Raw genomic sequence first — 24491 nt, forward strand, 5'->3', positions numbered from 1 at the left:
CAACCGGCTTCTATTCATTGTTTTGACTGGTGTTTGGATTCTGGTGTGTAAGGTGAAACCAAGTCTCATCCATAGTAATAAATCGACGCACAAAATCAGTTATATTCTTGTTAAAATGCTCAAAGCACTGTTCAAATATTTTCATGCGAATGCGCTCTTGCTCTGCTGTGAGCAAGCTTCGCACCCATCTTGCACAAAGTTTTTTCATTTACAAATCTTCATGCAAAATATATCCTACACGTTCTTTTGAAATGCCTATAATCTCAGCAGTTTCATGCACTTTGACTCGCAGATCATCCAATACCATATCGTGCACTTAATCGATGATTTCAGGTGTTGTTACACTTTTTTGGACGTCCTTCACGTGGATCATCTTCAAGTCTGCTACGGCCACGTTTCAACTCGGCAGCCCATTTCTTAATTGTCGAAAACGAAGGAGAAGAGTGCCCATAGATTATGAACTTCGAATGAATTTCTTTTGGCGTTAAACCTTCTTTCACAAAGAATTTTATAACCGCACGATACTCAATTTTATCCATTTCAAGGGATACAGACAACACTTTTGCTTCAGACAGCTGTATAAAACAAACTACTTGATAGAATGACTTGCAATTTCACATGGATGCTTATGACAGATGTACCAACTTAGGAAAAAATAATCTTGCCGATAGTGTTGCCATCTATGGTCGAGGTCGATAAGGTTTCAGAACACCATCATATAATCGAAATATTATTATTATTATTATTTGACACCTCCAGGGACTCCAAGTACTCATCGAGGGAAGTACTCATCGCAGAAATATTTTTTTTTTAATATTTAAAAGATCGTGCCTTCATATAGGCACGATCTTAATATAAGCCATCTTACAGTTTTGGAAGAAAGTAAAGAAATGATTACCGGTTCAGCAGCACATTGTTCAAGGAAATACTCATAGAAGACACATAACAGATCGTCTATAAGAGAGAGAGAGAGAGAGAGAAGGATACTACAAATACTGCAAGTAGAAACCAGTAATACTTGTACTGTAGTATCCGATTACGAATTTTAATAGGTTCATTTGTAACTTCACTTTGATCTGGATCCACTATTTATTGACTAAGAAAAATAAGTGTAGGTGCAGGCTACGTTATCGTTCTAGTTCTGCTAAGCAAGAATACTTAATCACAAATGCACATAAATCAGCATTCCTTTGCCTAGCTTTCATCGCAGCAATAACTGTTCAAGCTAACAAAAAACAGGGGGGGGGGGGAATTGGAGGAGTACATAAAACCGCTAAGGAGCAAAATAGCTGAAAAACAAGATTTAGTAGTGTTATGAGGCTACGAGACGTCATTACTTGAGTATGGAGTATAATAATTATTATTGTTATTGTTTGGCAAATGCCCAAACACCATTATGGAAATAATCGAAACAGTATGAATGCCCGATATGAAATGAAAGAAAATGGGAAGAAAACCATACTTGACGTATGAATGCAGCAATATGAGGCAGAGGTATACTTCATTCTGATAACAGCTCTAAATGGGGACTGTGACATTGGCAAAGTTTCATTTTTGTTGTTTTCTCTGTCCAGTTAGGAAAGTAAAATGACGCATTAGCAAATTCTTTAACCCATCCTCCATCACTTACAATAAAGAAAAAATAAATAAAGCATGGTTTGAACAGTGTTTATATTTAGATAATTACTGTACTGTGAAAGTGTTGTTTGTTATACCAGGACTTATGTGATATATTTATTGTATTCGGTTAAATAAGGAAACCTTGCTTTCTTGTCAACTGCTTCTCTATAGAAATTCAACAAATAAAGGACAAAAGCTCGTTCTGTTAATGGACAGCGCTTTTATAAGTCTAGAATATTATGTGTAGATATTTACTACGTCATTCACTGGAAGCTGTGTTAGAACATCAGCTGCAGAATTGTTTAAAGAAATCAATATCGCGGATGCCATTCGTCTAGAGAAGGAAGGCAACACCTGCTCCCCCCCCCCCCTTGTGTTCATTTTACTCAGACTCCTGCGATATACCTTACACTGTAAAATGCGGCGACTCTGAGATATTTTCATAAACAACAAAATCTGTCACTCTATTTACTGGATTATTATTATTATTATTATTGTCCACCAAAACGCAATTCTAATCAACGGCACCAAAACACAATTCTAATCAACGGCACCAAAACACAGATGTTGATAATACACAACCCAAGAATCATACGCCCTGCATCACTATCGATACATTGTCACACATACCACTGCATTAACAACAAAAATACCTGCCAATGTTCCGAAATCAAACCTGTAATACACGCAAAATACCTCGTCTCTATATAGATTCCCACCTTAAATGGACAAAACATATAGAATACCTACACATCAAACTCCGGATCATCGCAGCAAAACTCTTCCAAGTTAAAGACATTATTCCACCCAACATAAAAAAAAACTCCTATATCACGGTATCTGCGAATCCCTACTCAGATATGGAATAACACTCTATGCAAATACATCAAACAGCCACCTAACAAAATTAGAAACATTACACAGGAAAATCGTGTCAACAGTGATCTGGACACCTTACACCAACAAACAATATCCGACAAACACATGGCGATACACAGAATTCTGAGCATTGAAAACCTGAAACACTACATGACATTAACAAGGAATTACTTCAACCTCACCTATCGAAACAACAGAGACACATATCGTATGACACGACCTACAACAACTCTCTACATCCCCACACCCTTCAACAATTCATACGGTTCTTTTGTGAGATCACATCAGATACCTACGCAACTCAACAACCTACCAAGAAATTTAAAACACGTAGATAACTACAGAACATTAAAACACGAACTCTGGAAAATATACCAACAAAGTTAAGATACCATTAACACTCATATACGCATCACAAATCACCAGCATCCAATGCCTACATCCCACACATAAACAGCAGCAACAACATAAATAGTGAAGGCTAAATCCCACTCTCTTCATAAAAGCTAACCCAAGCTTCGAAATAGGTGGGATTAACTTGCCTCACTCATCTACAAGTAATCCTTATAAACAAATGCAGAAATTTGTTTGTATAATCACTCTTTCTCAAACTTTGGAAGAAAAAAAAAATTATTTGTAGTCACCTCCGAGTCAGAGACTCATCGACGAAGCGTGTAATGTGTATTTCCTTGGCTTTGGAATTAAAACCTACTGGAATCTACCAGTAGGCTTACATATTTTTAATAAATTTTGATATATTTTTTCTTTGAAGAGATCGAAAAATTATTCTCATCAACAGTGGTTGATTAAAATTTAAACCTACATTTTTACTCATTTTTAATACTTACAAAAGTAAGTATGGCTAAATCACTGCTGGTGTACAAGTTGGACAAAATATCTTAATAATTCTAGATTTAAAAATTTCGTTGGAGGTATTCGTTGATTTAATCTTTTAATAATGTTCTCGATTTGCGGGTCAAAACTTACAAATTTATGTTGCATGTTTCTTCACCAAGTTTAACATATGATATATACAGTACAAAATAGACGGGGATCTCACTAAAATTAGTTTTCTTAGAATTTTAATATCCAATTATCGATTTTTTTTTCTATATTTGTTTGGCAAGTGTTAAAGTTATTAGTTTAAGTACAAAATAAAATAATTGTGAATTTATTGTTATCCTGTTTATTGAAATTGTCATCATTTTTGTTATTTTTCGAATTACTTCCAAAGCAACAAAAATTATGCTTATCGAGTATGTTCTCTGGCTGGTTTGTCTGCTTTGCGCATCGAAAGACCGAGTTTCTACGATGGAAAAACCCTACCGCCCACTCCTTATATGAAACTGGCAACTCAGACTCAATAAAAAGTTATTTTTCTTAAGAACCTTATAAATCTTAGACTTCTAAATAGAATTCTAATGCGCTTCACATGTAAACATCAATATTTCATATATGCTAGTCATTGGTAGACGTTTACAAAACAATGGTAAACAGTTGACTGCTTTTAGTACACATACTGATAGCTGTCAGACCCTTATAATTTTGCATCCAATTTATACTTTTAAATACATTGCACCATATAATTCTGCGAAATATTGGATTTCAGTAACTATTAAACGCCCTTTTTTTTCATACATCTCTTCCCAATCTTATTTGTAATTAAAAACTCCATTCTCATCTCATACTATGTTTTTATTTATTTTAGCTAGTCTATGGCTTTCAATTCTAACATGCTTTTATAATCACAAGTCTTATTTCCTGTTAGAACAGCTATAAAACAATAAACAAATAAAAACACGGAATGTTACGCAAAAGCACTAATCACTATTCGATTGATCATTTAGCTAATTTCAATGGGTATTTATTTTTTAGTCAAAAACATGTTATAGCGCTATTGCATTTCAATGAACAGTCATTAAGAATAGACTATTGACTGTTGCTAGATCCATCAACCCACAAGCACACTGAAAAAGAATGCAGCTGACCAGGAAGTATTTTAACTGTAATCCAGCAAATATTTGGAATAGAGCGTTTACCAGCTGTAGGTAGTAGTAGTAGTAGTAATAATAATAATAATAATAATAATAATAATAATAATAATAATAATCCGTAACTATTATAAAGTTTTCCACTAGTGGAAGTCAAAAGATCGCCATGTTTCTGGCTCTTCAATTAACGATGGGTTAGTTGGTCTCATACAGATTTTTTTTACACTCCCACCAAGCAAAAATATCGACCAAGAAGACATCCAGATTAACTGATGTTTTTGAATTAGGCTGATCAACCAAGTCTATGAGGCCAATGTGTTATATCTAGTCTGTTAGTTGCTGTGTTCGTGTGACAGGTTCTTGTTTTGTGAGATTAAAAAGTTTTCGGCTGGAAAAATTCTTTGTGTCCTAGATGGAATTTGAACTTGAATCTTTCTGAACTCAGGACTTCGTTGATACCGGCTGAACTACCGCGCCTCCGCAGTTAACAGACTAATTCGTCAAATTTCTTCCCAAAAAAGAGAATTCTAAATCGTCCAAAAAAAATTTAGTCATCACATATTCCTACTTAAAAAGGTTTTTTGAGGTGTTGAAGTATGTCAGTTGTTTGTGAAAGCATAGTACTTAAAAGCACGTGTTAGAACACATTTTTACATAGTTGTTCTTAACTCAACCAGTTCATTAGGTGATATGATAAGGGATATCGTCTTCCTGCAGATTTATAAACAGCGTATTATCTAAGAAAATAAACAAACTCGATCTGAGCATTGGTAGCTATGTATAACTCTGGGCTGAATAATTGATTCTACTGTCAGTGTTAGTATTTTATTTCCACTCATAACAACCACAAGGAAGTTCAATGTTATACACGAGGTATGTTGTTTAGATTTCTTGTAGTTGCGACGTCAACCACGTACTTAGGTGATGATGCGACCTATCTGTTTATGGCGCCTCACTTTCTCTTTCCTTCTTTATACTTGAGACTTGATCTGTTTCTTTAAAAGGTTTCTGTTTCCTGGTTTATCTTGGCAAGAAAAGAAAGCTATTTTTTAGTGATTTCAAAAAAGTCCTTATTGGTCTATCGACGGGCATTCATTGACATCATGACTCAGAAATGTTTAATTTTAAATAAAAAGGGTCAGTAGTATGAAATTAGACGCATTTTACGATCCACATCTAATTAAATGGCACTCAAACAATATCCTCTTCGAATCTTCTGTTTGTTGAGTTAAAAGAAGTTTATTTTAAGCGAGAGTTTATTTTTGGACTAAACATTTTTCATTTCACTTCATCATTTGTTACAATGCTCGTTAGAAAAAAAAATGACAATATGAGACCTTTTTATTCTTCTTTCATGGCGTAATCGCAGTGAGGAAAATTTAATTTTCTTTGAGTGTTTCCTCACGACTTTGGTCTTTCTATTCTCCTTCTTCTTCTTCTTCCTATGGTATTCTAGTCTTTATCATTTTATGTAATATTATGCTATCCGTTCTTTTAATGTTTTATTTCATTCTACGCTTTTTATTTCTGTTCCTTCTTTTATTGATTTTATTTTACAATGTTTCCGTTTCATATATCATATATCATATAATGACTGTGAACAATGTACAGTGTGATTAGTCAAGTCTTTTTCTTCTATTTTTCCCCCTTTTTTTCTCTGTTACTTTCCAATTGAATGCCTGTCATAGGCTGCCATATTAATCATCTGGTTCGTATAGTTGCAGAACATTTTGGACATGCGAAATCAGGAAGGGCTCACATCAGTAGAAAATAGAAATATACTGAAAAAAAAATTTTTTTTTTTCCTCACAAAAAAGAACCTGTTTTGTGAGATTAATTCGTGGAAAATATAGGCATATAAATTATACAGCAAGTAGAGCACTATAAATGGTTCTGAATTTTCTTCTGTGCATCACTGGATTTATGCTAGAGATTTACACCAGAGCTACACTAAACCTCATCACCACGTTTCCACAAAGCCATTGCGTACAAGTCAAACATCACTCTCAACAGAGCTACGGTTCGTTGGTTGATTCAGAGCTTCCCATCATTGGTCAATACATCGCTGGAAAGCTGTGATATGGAGGACAAATTCCAATGCACACACTTCAGATCAGTTGAACAGGTTTTGATATGACTGATTCCAGAATAGTATTTACCAGTGTAGTGACATTGTGGGCCGTGGTTGCGCTGGAGTCGCGAATAATTTTTGCAATATATTATTTATACTTGAAGATAATCGTATATAACGCACATTGCTTTCAGCATTAAAAATGTCCACTAATTAAAAGAGAAATATTTTCTCTTTTAATTAGTGGATATTTTTCATTCTTACTTGTATTTTTACTAATCCTTCCAATTGAAATACCTTTCACATATGTTCCTGGGATGTAATAAGCTAATGTTAATATAGCAGATTTTAATGTAATGTTATCGTGTTTTTAAAACAATAAACAAGAATATTCATATGCATATAATTAAAGATGTGTGTAAAGTTGAAAACGAAAAATTTATAAAATTGCAAAATTTAACAATATTTTTATAATTAGTTTACGATTCGTATTGTTTTCATGTGTGGATTATACAGGATTTCACTACGCAGTGCACTAAAATAAGATGTGCAGTAGATAGATTTGAAATGAATCATTACATAAAACTGAAACTGAAATAAAATGATTTTTTTTTTTCAGGTAATGTCCAACACTTTTCTTTCGAAGGCTCAAAATCAGATATCACTCTTATAGCGCTGTCGTTCTATTCGGGATTATTTGCGTACAACGGTTGGTAAGTAGCTCTCATTTACGAAGATTGTGTTCACGTGTATGGAAAAAGTGTTTCTATTCCAGCTGCACTAATTGTAAGTTTAAAAGGTGAAATTTAAAAGTGTCATCAAAAATAATATTCTCAAAGGACAATTTGTTTTCTTCTCTTTTTTTTCTATCCAATCAAAAGAGAAATGGCCAAATTAAGGCCCCCAAGAAAGGAATTTTGAAGAAAATAAACTTACGAATAAACGTGTTATAAAAATAATGAATGTATTTCAAAAATTTCCTTCGACAAAATATTGATTTTCAGGAGAGACAAAATGAGATTATCAATAGATTTAAGGTTTAAACTTGAAATTTTCTCATGCTTTATATATTTATTTATTACTCATGTTTAATTTACTTTCAGCAAATGGGGCCAAAAGAATAATAAGCCCAATTTTAGTAAAACATATTTGAAACATCCGACTGTCGGAGTTGGAAGCAGTGACATCAACCTTGAATCCATCAATTGTTTATAATAAAATTTGGGCATCACATGATCAATTTTGAAAAGTGAAACAGTAAAGTCAGCCGATGCTACTTTTCCAAATTAAAAATAAAACTTTTAATTTGAACTTTTAATGTTAAAAATAACTTTGGAAAATGAATATATCCATTTGATCATTTCATTTAAAGATTAAATTATAGGAAGACAAATCAGGTCATGACTCTCACCCTAAACTAATTATGTACACAGTCAGCATTGTTATTTGAGAAAAGAAATAACAATGCATTACGGTTATCAATTAAATTTTTCAGCCAATGGTCAATGATTTTAGGTTTCCCTTAGATGCTTTTGGAAAGTACTAAGTTACACCATATTGATCAGCTCCTCTTGTGTGGTATGAAAACACACAAATTATGTCACTTGGATAAGTGGGGAAATTAATTTCCAAGATGTGTGTTGTGATATTTAGTGATGCACACATTTATAATACTGATATCATAAGTGTGTATTTATTAACCAAAAGAACACGATTTTACAATTTTTCTAAACCTTAAAAACAAAGACGTTACTGTGATCTGCTTTATTTGATAGCTCTATGCATCAGATCTACGATATCATATCTTCAGGTAAGTTACCATACCCTACCATTAAACTGCCTTTTCTTCTTCATTAACTCTGCCGTTGGTCGGTAAGATCTTCTTATGTGGCTTTGACTCAATTGCCATAGTTATACCTAAATCTGGATTAATGCCAAGATAACTAAACCCATGAGACATTTACGTGTTATGTTGTAACGATCTTAGGCTAGTTCGCTTACTTTCAGGAAGAAGTAACCCATATTTCTCTGAGAGGAAACTTCTACCACCTCTATTTAAAACCAAAGCTAATAAACAACTACGTAATATATTACAACACGTATTCTTTGAAGTGCGAGCCCATCAAGGAATTGTCGTGTAATAAGCCATTATTTTTCCTAAAGTAATAAACCATTATTTTCCATTTAAATAACCTGGCGAAAAAGATGAGATTGAATAATGCGGGAATGTATTTTCTTCATTCATTGATTATTCTGAACTTAAACTTGAAAATGGAACTTAGTTCAGTTTTTATTTATTTATTTTTAATAAATAAAACTTCTACAAACGGATGTTTATCGTCTGATGCAATGGTTCGCAGAACATCACGGACCAAGAAAGATACAGGGTAATGATTACGGGACTAAAGATCTGAAATTAAACAAATAACTCTTGCGTGACTTCTGTTCACTGGAGGAGGGCTAATAAAGTTTTATATTTTTTATTTTTTTTTTTTTCTCAGTGTAACAGGAGACTGACTGGACATTGATCCCCCAGAAGTGTGTATCATCCAATTTTTGTTGGTTTGTTTGTCCAACTGTTATGATATTGGCAAGAACTGCCCTTTTTTTTTTTTGCCGTATCAGATTTTAAAAAAATCATATTATTATTTTGTTTTCTTATTTACATAACTGCAAACAAAATATAGAACGAAAAAATGTCTTCCAATTTGAATTCCCTGAATTGTATTTTAATATAATCAATATTGAAGTGCTTGAAATAATTTTTTTGAATTTGAAATGTTGTTTGAATGCATTTGGAATAATAAAATGACTAAAAATATAAATGTATATGCATAAAGCTTAATATTTTTGATTAGTAAAGATGGCAGATCAATAGTACTATTGGATATTTTGGAGTGGCGAATGATTAAGTGCATTAATTCGATTTATTTAAAAAAAAATTGCGTTGGCAATTTTGACAATCCTCGTCATAGAGCAAATAGCATCACCGCTTTTGTCAATTAAGGAAGGGCTGGAATCTTGCTGTCATATTGGATGCTTTTGAATGTCTTTAGGATTGATGCTTTTCATCTCTCATTGCGATTATGACCAGGATGTCTGCAGTGGAATGGGAAGAAAGAAAGAAAATGGGATTGCGGTAAAAAAGAACAGAAATTAAAAAAAGCCAAGGATTTTTTTTTTCAGCTGACAGCGTATGCACTGATATCTGGAATGTTCTGGATAGACTTCTTGCAAGGAAGCAAGTAATGGGACTCATTCTTCAGCCACAACTGCAATAATTTGGCTGAGGTTTTCCATCCACAAAAACATTGGTTCAGCGTTTTCACCTGTACAATGCAGAGGCGAATCGACAACTCAACCTTTCTTTCTGTGGAAAAATGGTAGAACATGAGCCTCACCCAAAATACCTTGGAGTGAGCCTGGATAGAAGCCTAACCTATAAAAGGCACATCATCAACCTCCCCAATAAAATTAAAACCAGAAATAATAATATAATTTCAATGCTTGCTGGAACAACCTGGGGTTGTGGCGCAGAAGTCCTAAAGTCGTCTGCACTAGCCCTCGCATTCTCTGCAGTAGAATATTGTGCCCCTGTCTGGGAAAGAAGTACACACACACACTAACATTATAGACACTCAGCTAAACTCTACCATGCGCACAATTAGTGGGACAGTGAGAAGCTCCCCTCTCTCCTGGCTGCCTGTTCTATCTAACATTGCTCCACCATACATACGAAGAAGACAAGCCTCGATTAAGGAATTTAATAAAGCAATGAGCAACCCACTCCTTCCCCTACACCAGACTCTCATAAACCCACCTAGTCTTCGCCTGAAATCTAGAAAGCCTCTCTGGTCCATGGACGAACTCTCTTCAGCTGCGATGCCATCAATATCGGACATATGGAGAGAATACTAGTCCAACAATCTCCAAACAAACGGCTTCCTGGTAGAAGATCCCTGTGCTCCGCAGCCTGGTTTTGATCTTCCTAGGAAGATTTGGTCATTAATAAACAAGATCAGAACTAGTCATGGCAGATGTGGCTACCTTCTACATAAATGGGGGATGTCAGATCACCCTTATTGTGATTGTTCTCCCGTGGCTCAGACGATTACTCATATTGTAATCGACTGCCCAAGGCGCCAATTTCAAGGTGGTGGCCTACAAGACATCCACAAGGTGATGGGTGAGGCCTTGAATTGGCTTTCCAACCTGGATTTTGACCTAGTTGGTATGGTGGTGGCGGTGGTTATGAAGGAAACAGAAGATCACGGTCCCGTCTCACCACGAAGACGGTATTCTTGTAGTCACCTCGTAGTCCTTACCATAGTATCAGCAGAACTCCTCCTCATGTTAGAAGATGATGATACAATGTGAAATGGGCCACCTCTAATGGATCAAGTTTTCTCACACAAGACACAACTTCTCTCAAATTAAACCTTGGATACAGCTACAAACATGCAGCCTTGTCATACTTATTGCAGCAGGATGATAATTGTCCCTGGCTTGATTATAACAAGTTACTTTTGCTTTATTTTTTTAAAAAAAGGAAAGATTTAGAAAACAGGTTGTGCCTTTTATGTAATGAACTTTTATATGTTAAGATTTTCATCATTTGTTTCTGGAAATTTATGATTGTACTTTTCACTTACCAGTTTACCAGTTTCACGTAGCCATAAGCATAAATAAATAAATAAATGGTTCATACTCTCTCTCTCTCTCTCTCTCTCTCTCTCTCTCTCTCTCTCTTTGTGTATGTGTGTGGCCTGTACAACTCTCATTTCCTCAAACCTTTCACCTACAACCTTACAGCATAGTGAATTATCATATTGTTAGCCAACTGGTTGTTTCCATAAAACTTTTATGCGTAAGAAACACAGAACTGTCCAGGATGCCGATATAACGTTCGATTTCGTTTTTACTAGAAATAATAAGGGTCCTAGTTCAAATTGGGAGAGGATCTGTAAACTGTAACACCACCAATAGTACGATAGATCTTAGTAAATAACATTTTTCTCTTCAGTCGCCATTCTCAAACAGATCCATCTGATTTAAAGAGTGCGTGTATCGTGATTCATTACTTCATTTCCACAGCTTCCAACGGTCTATTGTGTAATCACTGAACTCTGCATCCCTCACCATTTTTGGCTTTTTCGTAGCATCCTTTCCATTAAAACTAATAATGCGTGATACATAATGTTCTTGCACAAATTTCTATACTGTGAATGTCCTGAATTCTTAATTGAGATGAAATTCTGATGCATTAAGGGAGGAGCACACGCACTTGCAACCTTTTTCAATAGTCTATTTCTTTCGGTCACTTATGTGGTTTGAGTGACATTTTCTTTGATTTTTTACCATCAAGTTTCGATATTTTAAAAACATCCACCACCGCTGTTGTTTTAATCGTACCGCAATCGCGCACGGACGCACACACACACACGCACACACACACGCACGCACGCACGCGCGCACACGCGCACACACACACACACACACACACACACACACACACACACACACACACACACACACACACACACACACACTAATCGGTGACAAACTCTCATGCCGGCCTGGAAGGTTGTCAACTCTGAATCACGCCTCATTTCCCTTATTGTACACAGCCGACCAACGCGAATTCTCTTGCTTTTATATCTTGCACATGATTTATTACTGATGAGTAACATTCCAGAAAAAATAAATAAACTGGAGTGATGTTTGCAACATATAGTGTATATACTTATTAAAATTATAGGTCATTTATCCGGAGCAGGTAGCGTGAGAAGTACCATTTTTAAGAGTTACACCGGAAAATTATGAGTTTTATGCTCAAAATTAATGGCCTTCCTGTATACGCAACAGTTCTTCGGATTTGTTGATAAAATTCATTACAAATGTTATTTTCAAAATAGTTGTTTGGGGCTTGATATTGTGAGTTTGTTCGGAATTTTTACCTTCTGCTGCAACTTCCAACTGTAATAAGAAAACTGTGGTTGGCAACAGTGCTAAAAATTTACTCCAAGACTAGGAAACAATTTACTGTTCGCTGTTTTCGTCTGTGGGTTGATAAGATTTATGATTATGGGGTACTAATGCATTCATATACGTTTTTTTTTTTTTTTTTTCAGCTGAAATAGCGAAACAGAAATGAATTATCTTATTTATCCGATAAAGTGCAACCGAAAAAAAAAAAAAAAAAAAAATCTAAGCAATCGAAATCCGACAATCGAAAAACTGCATGACTGGATCTCGTTTGACTGAAATTGTTGTCAAAACAGCTAAGGCCGTTCGAGGCCTATTAATTCTGTTAATTGTTTGCTCAGATAGTCTGTTTGTGTTTGGAGAAGAAAAAGAGGAGTTTTTGAGAGGGAAAACTCCCCCTGCCTCTGTATGAGATCCGCTAATTTACCTTCAGTAGACTTCCTCCTTTTTTTAAAGGTTCTTCGTCCAAGCAGCAAATGACCTTCCGAGGGACAAAATTTGTGATGTCCTCGCGACTGCAGTTCAGAGGAACTGCTGTAGCAGGAAATTTAATAAGAAATAATTAGACCAAAAATATGAGAACAGACACGCGTGTTTATCTCAGGATAGATAGACATCTATCCTGAGTCTATCTGCTTTCCATACCGACTTCTGTAGTACTACTTTCCACTGTTATAGTTTTAGTATAATTCTGGGCATTTTTTTTTTAATCTAGATATCGAGTTTGAGAAGAACTTGAAGTGCATGTATACTAACGGCGTTCACGCCATTTATAAAACTTGCGAAATACAAAACTGAAACAATTAGCAATTCTTGGCCTTCTGGAAAAGAAACAAACAAATAAATTACACTGGCAAAGTTGATATCAGATCCAGCATTATTTCAAAGCCGAATATAGAAACTATGAAAGTTTCGTAAGTTGACCAGAGAGCTTGCGGGAATGCATCCCTCAGTATCCCCGAGTTGCCTTAGTATGGACTACTTAAAAGACATTAGCGCTGCCCAAGCGTCTATATGTTCGCCTTTTATTAGTCCATTTGATAAAGGTTTCACTGGCCTGACAGCTGTTTCGAACTGGTTTGTTCTCTTCAGAGCCCAGGCAGAAAGTTTAAAAGAGCCAAAACTCTCAGTACTAAGGAACTTGAAATGAATACCGAGGAATGCATTCCGGCAAGCTCTCAACTTAAGAAACTTTCATAGTTTCTACATTCGGCTTTGAAATAATACTGGATCTAATATTCACTTTGCCTATGTAAACTTACATCGCCGAACTTTTGGCTCTTTATTTTAGTAACTAAATTACACTTTTTTTTTTACATAATGGAATGGATGGATAGATGGGAGGTTTCTGTATAGTTTCATGTATTTGTATTCGCTGCGATTTGCATACTGTGCAGGATACGACTCTGCCACCACCACCACCATGATATCTGCTTCCAATTCACCTTTAATTCCTCTCGTACTGCAATGGAAATAGAATCTAAATGTTTTCAGGTAAAGTGAGCATCGCCACTACTGCACTACCGTTGTAGAGTTCTTTTATTTGCTCTTCAGTTGTAAAGTTCTGGATTCGAATACCGTTTGGAACGCTAGGAACCTTTTATAAGGTGGTTTCATACGAAGGCAGAATGATTTTTTCATCACACAAAATGGGCAAACCAACCAGAGAACACACGCAAATATAGACGTAATCTTCTGGCTTCGTAACCTTAGCTGTTTTGACAGTAACTCCGAACAACGAAATCACTTGACAAACAGTCCAAATGAAATTTACTAGTTTTAGTTATTTAAATACCCTCGAGTGAATAATCATAAAATATTCAAGATGCATAAAATTCAGATTATAGATTACCGAATCTTATTTTACCTTAAACTTCGAAGACCAAATAACATCCAAAAACACCTTTTCAGGATGATGTTTAGAACAATTTCCGCAAGATGCTGGTTGTTGATTTCAATTTTATTTATCTTGAATACCATTAATAAATGTTCTAAATTGTAGAGCATCGATTATGTATTGCTCGTTTTCGAAATTCCATCACACACGTACACACAAACGTAGCTACATAAAGCATGTTCAGAACATACTGCCATCTGTTGTGGTACCTCTATTTCCCCTCTGTAGCTGAACAAGCGTTTTATTAGCTTTATTTTCATTTAAGTATCTTGTTAAATCGACTGGTTTTATGTAAGTATGAAATAATTATTAGTTGGTAGTGAGATGAGAAATAATGCAACAGAATTCTTGAAAAATACCGCGACTCGTGTTTTGAGCAACACACGAAACATTTGTGTTTGTACTACTGTTGAGAAAGAGAGAGATGACACGCCAAAGAATAACTTCTTGAACAGATGTTGTTTGATGTCTTTTATGTAGCTTTAATTTTATTATTGCATTTCATGGAAATGGAATGCAGTTTGATCTTGAATATTTTTAAATGGATTTTGAGATCCTCAATAGTTGACGGAAAATTTTCATGACGTATAACTACATCTGATCAATTGTAAGTTAAACTAGACTGAAGAAATTATTTTCCATTTTGTCAAATGTCGATGTTACAGAACCGACTTCGCTAGTGATTTAATTTCAAATTATTTTAATGAATTATTTTGATCAAGAGCCTTGAACATCATGACAGATGTATTTTTTAAGAATTTATTGCGTATCTCATTTCACTTCCCGTCATTGATTAGTTCACGGCACATAAAAAGTATATTCACGAATCATTTACCTCCTCTGTCGCCTCCCAGTATCTAAGGTTAATGAATAATCAATCTTATATTGCAGTCCTATTCTTATGAGAAATAATACTTTTCTTCTTTTCCCAGTCAGTCTTTTCTCTAAGTATTATAGGCCCTGAGGTACGTGTACTTCTAATTCAAGAACGTCGGCAATAACCAAATGCATGATTCAGAATCCCTCCCCCCGCGCCATACAATATGCAGCAGAATGTCTAAAATTATCAATCAAAAGTATAGCTTATTTTTAAATGTTAGTCTTTAATGTATAAGAATGCAGTTCAAAGTATACTAAAATATCCAAAATATCCTAATTTCCTTTCCGTTTAATACTTATTAATGCACTCTTTATCCTTCATTACAGTCATTTGCAGCATTATAGCGAAAAGAATCACTCTGAATCCTTAATATACTGTCAATTTTCCATACTGCTTGATAGTAACAATTGTAATCAGGATATTTTGACTCTTTACTATTAGGATGTGTTCCACTTATGCAATATTGCCGGATTCTCTTCCAAAATCCATCTACCAAAGTCTGAAACATTGCCGGATTCTCTTCCAAAATCCATCTACCAAAGTCTGAAACATCATTAGAATTAGCTTCATCTAACTCCAAAGATTTTAGTTGTTGGAAGTTTTTCCACTTGGTTATACCATAAATTAAAGATACCAAAAAATGATATTGGTTTGATCCTTTATTCAAGTGTAAGCAACGAAGTTTGAGCCTGAAATATAATCAGGACTGGGGCAACTCGTATATAGAAGCTAATGACTTACATCACTTCCCTTAGAATCCAAAGATTTCAGTTCCTCAAAATTTCCGCATTTCTTTCCTAGTAATTTTCCTCTATCAAATTATTACATTTCTTACTGACCACATTGTTAGATTTGTAACAGAATGGATTGTGACAATGTTGATAGAACATTGACATTTACAAATGAAGAGGTTATAATTTCACAGACCTTGATCAGGCTATATATGAACTATTATAAATAGATTTGATCGCTTTCAGTTGAAGAGAATTTGGAAAGGATTAAGAGAAAAGGGATTCAGGTGGTGTCAGGTCTCTGGAATGTACAGCGTGAAGACAGAAGAGAATACCAAAAGTGCAGAGTATGATCGATAGGAGAAGGAGTGATATATAGGGGCCCTGGGTGATGTGATTGAGATATAAGTTGGTGATGGTTGGACCATTAATTCGAAGAGACTATTCATAGTGTGAGTGGAGATAAGGACAGTACAAAAGATCATCTATATATTGTGTAAGAAAAGCAGAAGAGTGAGAAACTGGATTTTTGCATGGAGAAGGCCTGATCAGTGAACGGAATTCATTTTTAGAAATCTGGCGATAGAAGAAACAGTGAGTGATTTTAAGGTATTGTTTGATGAATATCGCATTTGATACCGAGAACCTCTGGAGATTTTTTTTATTATTATTCCACTGAGGTCTGGTGATGATGATGATTCTCAAACGCATATATATATATACAGGGTGTTCGGGATAAATTTGACAGTTTCGTAAGGAAAAAGAAAATCTTCTTTGTATCTATTAAATTTAATGAATTGACAAAAAAACATTACAGGCAGAGTTAATTACAATACTATCAACAAGATTTACTCAAAATAACCACCATTAGCATCGATCACAGCTTCAATTCTGCTTCGGAACCTCGAACAAGCTGATGCTACAGTCTCCCTGGGAAGGGTCGCAAAAACTGTTTTAATTTTATCCATTAACTGGGCTTTTGTATTACTGGAAGTGCGATTGGTGTCTTTTTCAACTGCGCCCCATACAAAATAATCCATGGGGTTAAGGTCTGGGGAGTTTGGAGGCCAAACATTTGGACTGGTGAAGTCGTAGAAATTTTCAGACAACCATTTTTGACATTTCCCAGAGGTGTGGCAAGGGGCCGAATCCTGCTGCCATACATACGGCCTACCATTGGCTACCCTTGTTATCCAGGGCTTGACTACAGTTAGCAACTCCACGAACAAAGCCCGAATTCCAATGCCAGGGTTCTTCAACACCTGTTCCTGCAGATTTGCGAGGAATTCTGCTGTACGAACGCAATCAGATCGTCTGCTAGGGATCTTTCTTCTTGCTACATCCTCGTAGTCACCATTGCAAGTCTCTAGTTCATGCCTGATTGTTTTTACTGTATTCAGGGAGCATTGGGCAGCAGTCGTAATATCCTTATTTTGATGGCGGGCACGAATCATCATGATACAAGTTATTCTCTTCCATGATTCAGGTGGGTTCCAGCTATCCATCCTTTCTGACATCTTGTATATATGCGTTTTGAAAACCATCATCATCATATAAGGCCGTCGAAAATAATTTTCGAAACAAAATAATAATAAATAACACAATATAACATAACATAACGCTAAATGACTAGTTAGAAATATTTCAAGAACAAAATATTAAAAGAAATAATTGATTTGAAAATTTCGCCCTCCTCTTCTTATTGTCAAGTATTTATCTTTCGCAGGAATTATCTGAATTTTGTCATTGAGGAATTAAAAGATCCCCACAGGTAAGTAATTTTTTAAATTATTTATTTATCTTAAACTAGTCTTTTATAATGTATTTTAAGAGACTATTATTTATATAACATATATACTGCTTTCTCCAATTTTATAATTTTAGTGTTTTACATAATGCAGTGTACCATAAGTTTATTCTACTTTTCTTTTCGTTTTCTAGAAAATTTCTCAGGAGTTTTTAATTATGATTTGAAGGCAGTGTCTCTTCTTCTTGAATGACCTTTATCGGCATGAAAACAGAATCTTCAACCTCAGTTGCCATGTCTTTTTTTTTTTTTTCCAGTTAGTATGATTACATACCATTTAGCACTCCCCTAGCGCAAATGGAAGAAAAGCAGAACATTGCCCTCTTCGATTGGAAAATACCTAAGTTCGATTATCGTCGTGAAAAGAGGAATCTTTATATGGGCTTTTTCACCGAAGGCGAATTAGCCGATTCCATACGAAGGCAGCAGGTTTTTTCACCAGGAAACTGGGATTTTTCATCCCGCGTACAGGCAAATCGACCATGAGAACGCAATTCACAGACAAAACATACTGGTATTGGTGCAGATGTAGATTCTGTTGATCGTAGTGCGTATTTAGAGAATTAAGTTGTGGGGGGGGGGACGGCGAGATGTGTAGCAGAGTAAGTGCCCTCCCGCTATGAGTCTTTGGATTCCTTGGAGGTGTCACGTAATAATAATAAACGTCTTAGCTTTGGATTTGATTTTGCTCAGAATATGAATTTATATTAACACTAGGTAGAGCCATCATAACATTTTAGAGTTCATCAAAAATATATAAAAAATTACGTAATTTAAATTTTAGCCTTTGTATTTCACCTGCCTGTGAATTTCTTTAAACTGTCTCCTTGGTAGGTAGGCGTAGTCCCAATGAGCTATTTTTTTTAAATATCTTCCCGAGTCATACTTACAATGAAGGAAAATTTATTTCCCAAATTTCAAGCTTTCTGTTACAGAGAAAATTCCCTGCTATGTTTGGATGTGCTCGAAACATAAAAGAAGCGAGTAACAAACAAATAATAATTGCTTGTTACATAAAAAGTGTGTTTTTGCAATAGCATTCTTGTGACATCATTCATTATAAATGAATGTACTGAACCTAGATTTTTTTTTTTTTTTGGCTAATGTACTATAAATAAATTATTCATATCCATAATATTATGTTGTTTGGTTGCGAGATATTGCCATAAGTGAGATGGCATGACAAATGTTAATAGAATCCACATACAAATTTTTTCTAAAATCTATCTAATCAGAGCATGTGAATTTCTTTAAACTGTCTCCTTGGTAGGTGTACAGTTTTATATGATAAGAAGAAGAAAACACAAAACGAACGCCATAATAACAAAGACAAGTATCATAATTGATACTTGCCTTTGTTGCAAAATTATAAGAAATTACAAAACACAACTTCTTTAATACTCATTTTGTACTCAATATTTTGGAAGGACATCGAGTCAGTAATGATCTACAAGAAGGGAAATTTATGGACAGTGTATCTTAAGCAAGCTGTCCAGAGAACACCTGCAGTTAGGAGGCATAACTGCCTCTTATTTGTATTTCAAATAGTGCGAATAATACAATTCAATTAATGAAACAATTTTTGACATAAGTTAGACTCGAAAAGTACGTTTAAAATTATTGCTTAGTATCATTGGAACATATGACCAAATGAACATCATGCCTAAGCCTGATATTAACCAGGTCTAGCTGGTGAAGCTAGTTTACTGTTTTAATGATATCAATCATGGAGTGATAAGTTTTCTGCCAGTAATTTATTGCAAGGTAGTTGAATTTATTTTGCCATGTTTTGTTATGTTTAAGACATTTCCAGGTTTGATGAATTACTCGTAAGTTTACATTATTATTAATCTCCTGTGAACAATGTTCCTCCAGATTAGTGTTTTACTTGTCAGCACTCCAATATTGTTCAAATCTTATATTTTTTCTTCTAGGCTTCTGCTGTATCAATCCATCCATCCAGATATTGGTCTTCCTCTGAGTCATTTCCTACTATCTTGACATTGAACACTTTCTTTGCTAACCTTTTTTTTCTCCCATTTTGTTTAAGTTACCATACTACCTTACATTAGCTCTGCACAGTCTTGAATGTTAATAATTCTCTCTGTAATATCTACATTTTTAATATGACTCTGCCATTGATGCCATCTGTTTACTTCTTTAATTTTCTCAGAACTCGTATATATCTGTGGTCTGTAGCCATTGATCAGGTGTTTTATTTTTTCATCCTTTCTCGGGTTGTTCGATCTTAGGCCCAGTCATGTAAAGTTTTTCTCAGAAAACTCGGAATTTTAACCTTACTACTTGGAATTATCAGACCTCTGTAGCTTAGTCAGTATAGACGAAGCCCTTTGGTCGGAAAGAGCTTCAATTCCCGTCCATGACGCGAGGAATCTTTATCTGATTTCTTTCGACGAAAGATGAATTAGCTGGTCTCATACAAAGGTAGGATATTTTTTCGCCTGGAAACTCGAATTTTTCGTCCTACAGAACAGGCAAACTTCCCCATAAAGACACACACACACACACACACCGATTTCAGCCAGGAATACTTAAGACCCAGCCATAGACCTAATTCGTCAGCTATACCGGTCCCGAACCCGGATAAAATAATGGGGGGGGGGTATCTCAATGGTGAGATAATCATGCCACTATCTCACCATTTCCTGTTGGTAGATACCGTCCCCTTGTATCATCATCTTCTCTGGTGCATCAATCCGAAGATTGGGTAGTTATAGCAGCACGTCATACGATCCTGTCTTGTGACCTCCTTTGTATCTCTTCATAACTCTTAACGCTGGTAAGCATCATTATGTTATTTATATATGAAATTCTTGGTCTCTTTCTATATTGCTATCTTGCTACGGGAAAATAGAACAAGGTGTATCCCGTTGCCTTCCTTGTCCAGTAATACCCTTCTAAAGAGGCTCGGTGTGCTAGTCGTTTCTCATTCTTCATGATTGTCCACCTACCACAATATCCTTTACACCATTGTCACTTAAGGTGATCTTCCGATGATCAGGACTGGACGTTGGGAAAGTTGTTTCTTTCCTAATTTCTAGCAGGCTGTAACTTATTGAATGGCGATTACATCTCGCCATGTCGCGAGATAGTGGCATGGTTATCTCAATGGTGAGATAATCATGCCACTATCTCACCATTTCCTGTTGGTAGATACCGTCCCATTGTCCACGACTTCTTATTCACAGGTTTCCGTGTTTATTCGCAGCTAACCTCTGTATCCAGAGGCCATTCTCCTATCTGCAACCTGAAGACGCGCTCGGCAGCATGGGAGTCAAAAAACTCAGAATAATCTACCGTAAAATTCGCTGTTACTGACAGCAGTGTGACTGTTAGGGTTTAGGACAACGAGATGATGGATGTTATCTATAACTTTCTTGCACTAACATCTCTAAAATCAAAGCCTAGGTGCTCTGTAATTGAACAGTGATGCTCAGTCTGCTCCCCTCTTTGTATATAATAGTTAATATACACAGTTTATATAATAAAATGCCTAGTAGCCCAGGAACTTCAATTTTATTAACAAAAAATAAATAAGCTTTTGTGTAATAAAATTATTATTATTATTATTATCATTATTATTATACTTACAACTCCACTGCATGTAGTCCACAGATTCATCTTGGGCGGTCTCATCATTGTTTGCACAATATCTGTCACACTTCGCTCTGAATAATTTACCAAGAAATCACTCACAGCTGACTCTAGCAACTCTATTCCATCATTCACCACTCTACAAGCAAAAAATTTAATTTATGCACTCCTGTTACCTACATTGTTACTCCATTTCCAGGCATGACTATTAGTTCACCACATGTCATGTATTGAAAATTTCCTCTGTATCAATCTTATAAATCACTTTAAGTAACTTATATGTCTCTTTCATATCCTCTGTTTTCTGCCTATCAACCAATTTGTGAAACACACAAATCTTCAATCTACTACATAAGGAGCATTGCTTAGACCTTACACCATCTTCGTCACAGGCCTCTGAATCCTATCTTCCTCTTCTTCATCCCAAAAAAAAGATTCATAGGACCAGACCTGCGCACAGTAGTCCAGATGGAGCCTTATAAAGGAATATCTCTACTTTTAGGGATGTTCTTCAATAACCAGGTAATCCTGTGAACTATTTTAGCCATATTTTGCGATACACTCCTGAATCTCAATCTCAATTCTCTCTCTCCACAGCATCCTCAAATCCATACCTTCGTTTTCCAGGGAGGGAAGCTCTCTCTCTATCAATTAGTATATACATCATAATCATTTCATCTCAAAATGCATAACCTTAGGCTTTGTTACATTAAATTGGAAGCCATTCTTTTCCACCACTTTGTTGTAACTATATATAAATTGTTCTGATCTGTTCATCATCAGCAAACAATGGCCCAAGTACATAGCCCTATGGCGTACTTCTAATCACATGCCTTTGGCTAGATTCTCCTGAATAAACTATTCTCTAATGTCTCTCAATGAGCGACCTTCTCATCCTAATCACAAGCTTCATATCCATCCCTATTCACGCAATTTATGCAACAGAATTCCACCTGAAATCCTGTCAAATATCATTGCAAAATCCTGCAGTATCACCGCTGCTGGCAATGTGGTCATCGTGGTTACACACACCCTCTAATGCAATTATTAGATCTAGCATTCTCAAACACCTAATACCTTCCACCATGCTGCTTCAGGATGTCTGCAGTCAACCAATCTCCATCATTAGTTTTCAGGGTTGCTGAAAATTTGTCAACATTACCGATGACTGGAGCATGATAAACTCATATGTCTAACCTTAACGTATTTTTGTCTTAAATAGAGCAAATTTTATAGTCGACTTTTATAGATTGCAGGGTTAAAAACCAGACTTCATTGGATTAAAAATCCTATTTTCCTGCATCAAATTTTGGTATGTTAATCTCTTTTCATTAACCACAAAAATGTAGCACATGAAAAACCGCTTAGACAAGTTTTTCTTTTTTAATCAGCGACTAGAATCGAACCTATACCTATCTTTTTTTCTGCGGTTTAACATTATGGAATTGTTACCACAAGCTACACAAATACGGTTTCAATTATATATAATTTCTATAATTCTTTTAAGGGAAATTATTATGCAATTAAGGTGACTTATTCAAATGATCAAGAAATGAAAACGTTTTAATGTCTAATTCAGGTGCCCACAGCACTGTACAATTTTCTCTTGAGTAATATATGAAAATAAGAACATAGTTTTGATATTATTTTTATTAAAAAATTCATCTATGCCTCTGTTTTTTTTTTTAATATCAGTCGGATCTGGTCTCAGCCTTCAGCATCATCGTCAGAAAATTTTACTAAATCGTCTATTAAATCTTACAATTTCTAGTCGATGTGCAGAGATGAAAATGCACGAGGACACGACAGACAACTGCTGTCATCTTATGTTCCTAATGCTAACTTGCATTGCTGTGTTAAATAGTGGGTTGGTAATTTAAACGAGTGGTGCAGAAGCAGTTCTTAGGATCCGATTTCTACAGTAAAAATTCAACCAATGTACCTTCTTATTAGAGTATGAAATCCGGATTCTCTCTTTCTAAGCCCCCTTTTTTCTACATTTGCGATATTAGTATAAATCGTGGTCTCCTGTCTCTTAGACTCTTCCACCAATACAATGAATTCAGGCCACCTACAGGAATCGGCCCGATGTTCTTATCTTACTACTGTATGTACTCATGCTAATTTGTCTATTTGAGGCATAAGAATTGTGAATTTTCTGCAAAGAAAACTTGTAACATACATATGAAAACATGCCCGTACTCGCCTGGTGTTGAAAAGTTCTTTTATTCTATGAAGTTCCTCACGTAAGCGACCAGAATCGAATGCAGGTCTTTTTCAACAAGACAGATGTTGTGTCATACGGAGCTATGAAATAGGGTAAGTAGGATTGTCGATTTTTCTGAGTTCAGGGTTAATAATCCAAGTTTCCAGATTACTTACTTACCTTTACCAAAGAGTTTTCTAGCTTTGGAATCAGCTGGGAAAAAAAAAGTCCTTCAAAATTCCTCTAGTCTGTGATCAGAATCGCCTTTAGCTTTTTTTATTATTTATTTATCCGATCTGGCATCGAGAACGTTTCACAAGACTAAGCAGCCATTTTTAATAAACATATAGGGAAAATAATCATAGTTAAATTGTAAAATGTGGTCATAGCGTTAAAAACTATGAAATAATTTTTTTTTCAGAAAAAAATCAAATAATCAAAACAGTTGAAATGTAAAAGCGAAATCGTGAGTTTTTACTTAATCAAGGAGATTTTACTTCATGAGTTTTTACTTAATCAAGGAGATTTTACTTCATGAGTTTTTACTTAATCAAGGAGATTTTACTTCATGAGATTTTACTTAGTCACATATCAGAAAGGATGGCTATAAACACTTTGTTTGCACTGGATGACTTTTAAGTTTTAAAACGGCTTATTTACCTCTGTCCCCTGAACCTCTATCTGCGTAAGTACAGTATTATCAATTACATTATCAATCAATTTTTGTTAAAAACACTTCCCATTCCCCCCCCCCCCTTTCCTACCACTTTTACTAAGGGAAATTAATTTGATAATTCAACATAGCTACA

At 35.2% G+C, this 24491-nt stretch overlaps 1 protein-coding gene across 1 annotated transcript in view; it reads left to right on the top strand.

Annotated features, from left to right (window-relative positions):
• Positions 1 to 24491, top strand: part of LOC150106827 (Y+L amino acid transporter 2-like) — a 199788-nt gene that overhangs the window by 79134 nt on the left and 96163 nt on the right. The window contains exons 3-4 of the mRNA XM_090393341.1: positions 7181 to 7274; positions 17781 to 17825. Coding sequence (XP_090249467.1) covers positions 7181 to 7274; positions 17781 to 17825 — 139 coding nt within the window. The remainder of the gene's footprint in view (positions 1 to 7180; positions 7275 to 17780; positions 17826 to 24491) is intronic.

This window comes from Typopeltis vanoorti, chromosome 5, assembly GCF_054136105.1.
Source record: "Typopeltis vanoorti isolate ZY-2024b chromosome 5, IOZ_Tvanoo_1.0, whole genome shotgun sequence".
Lineage (NCBI taxonomy): Eukaryota > Metazoa > Arthropoda > Arachnida > Uropygi > Thelyphonidae > Typopeltis > Typopeltis vanoorti.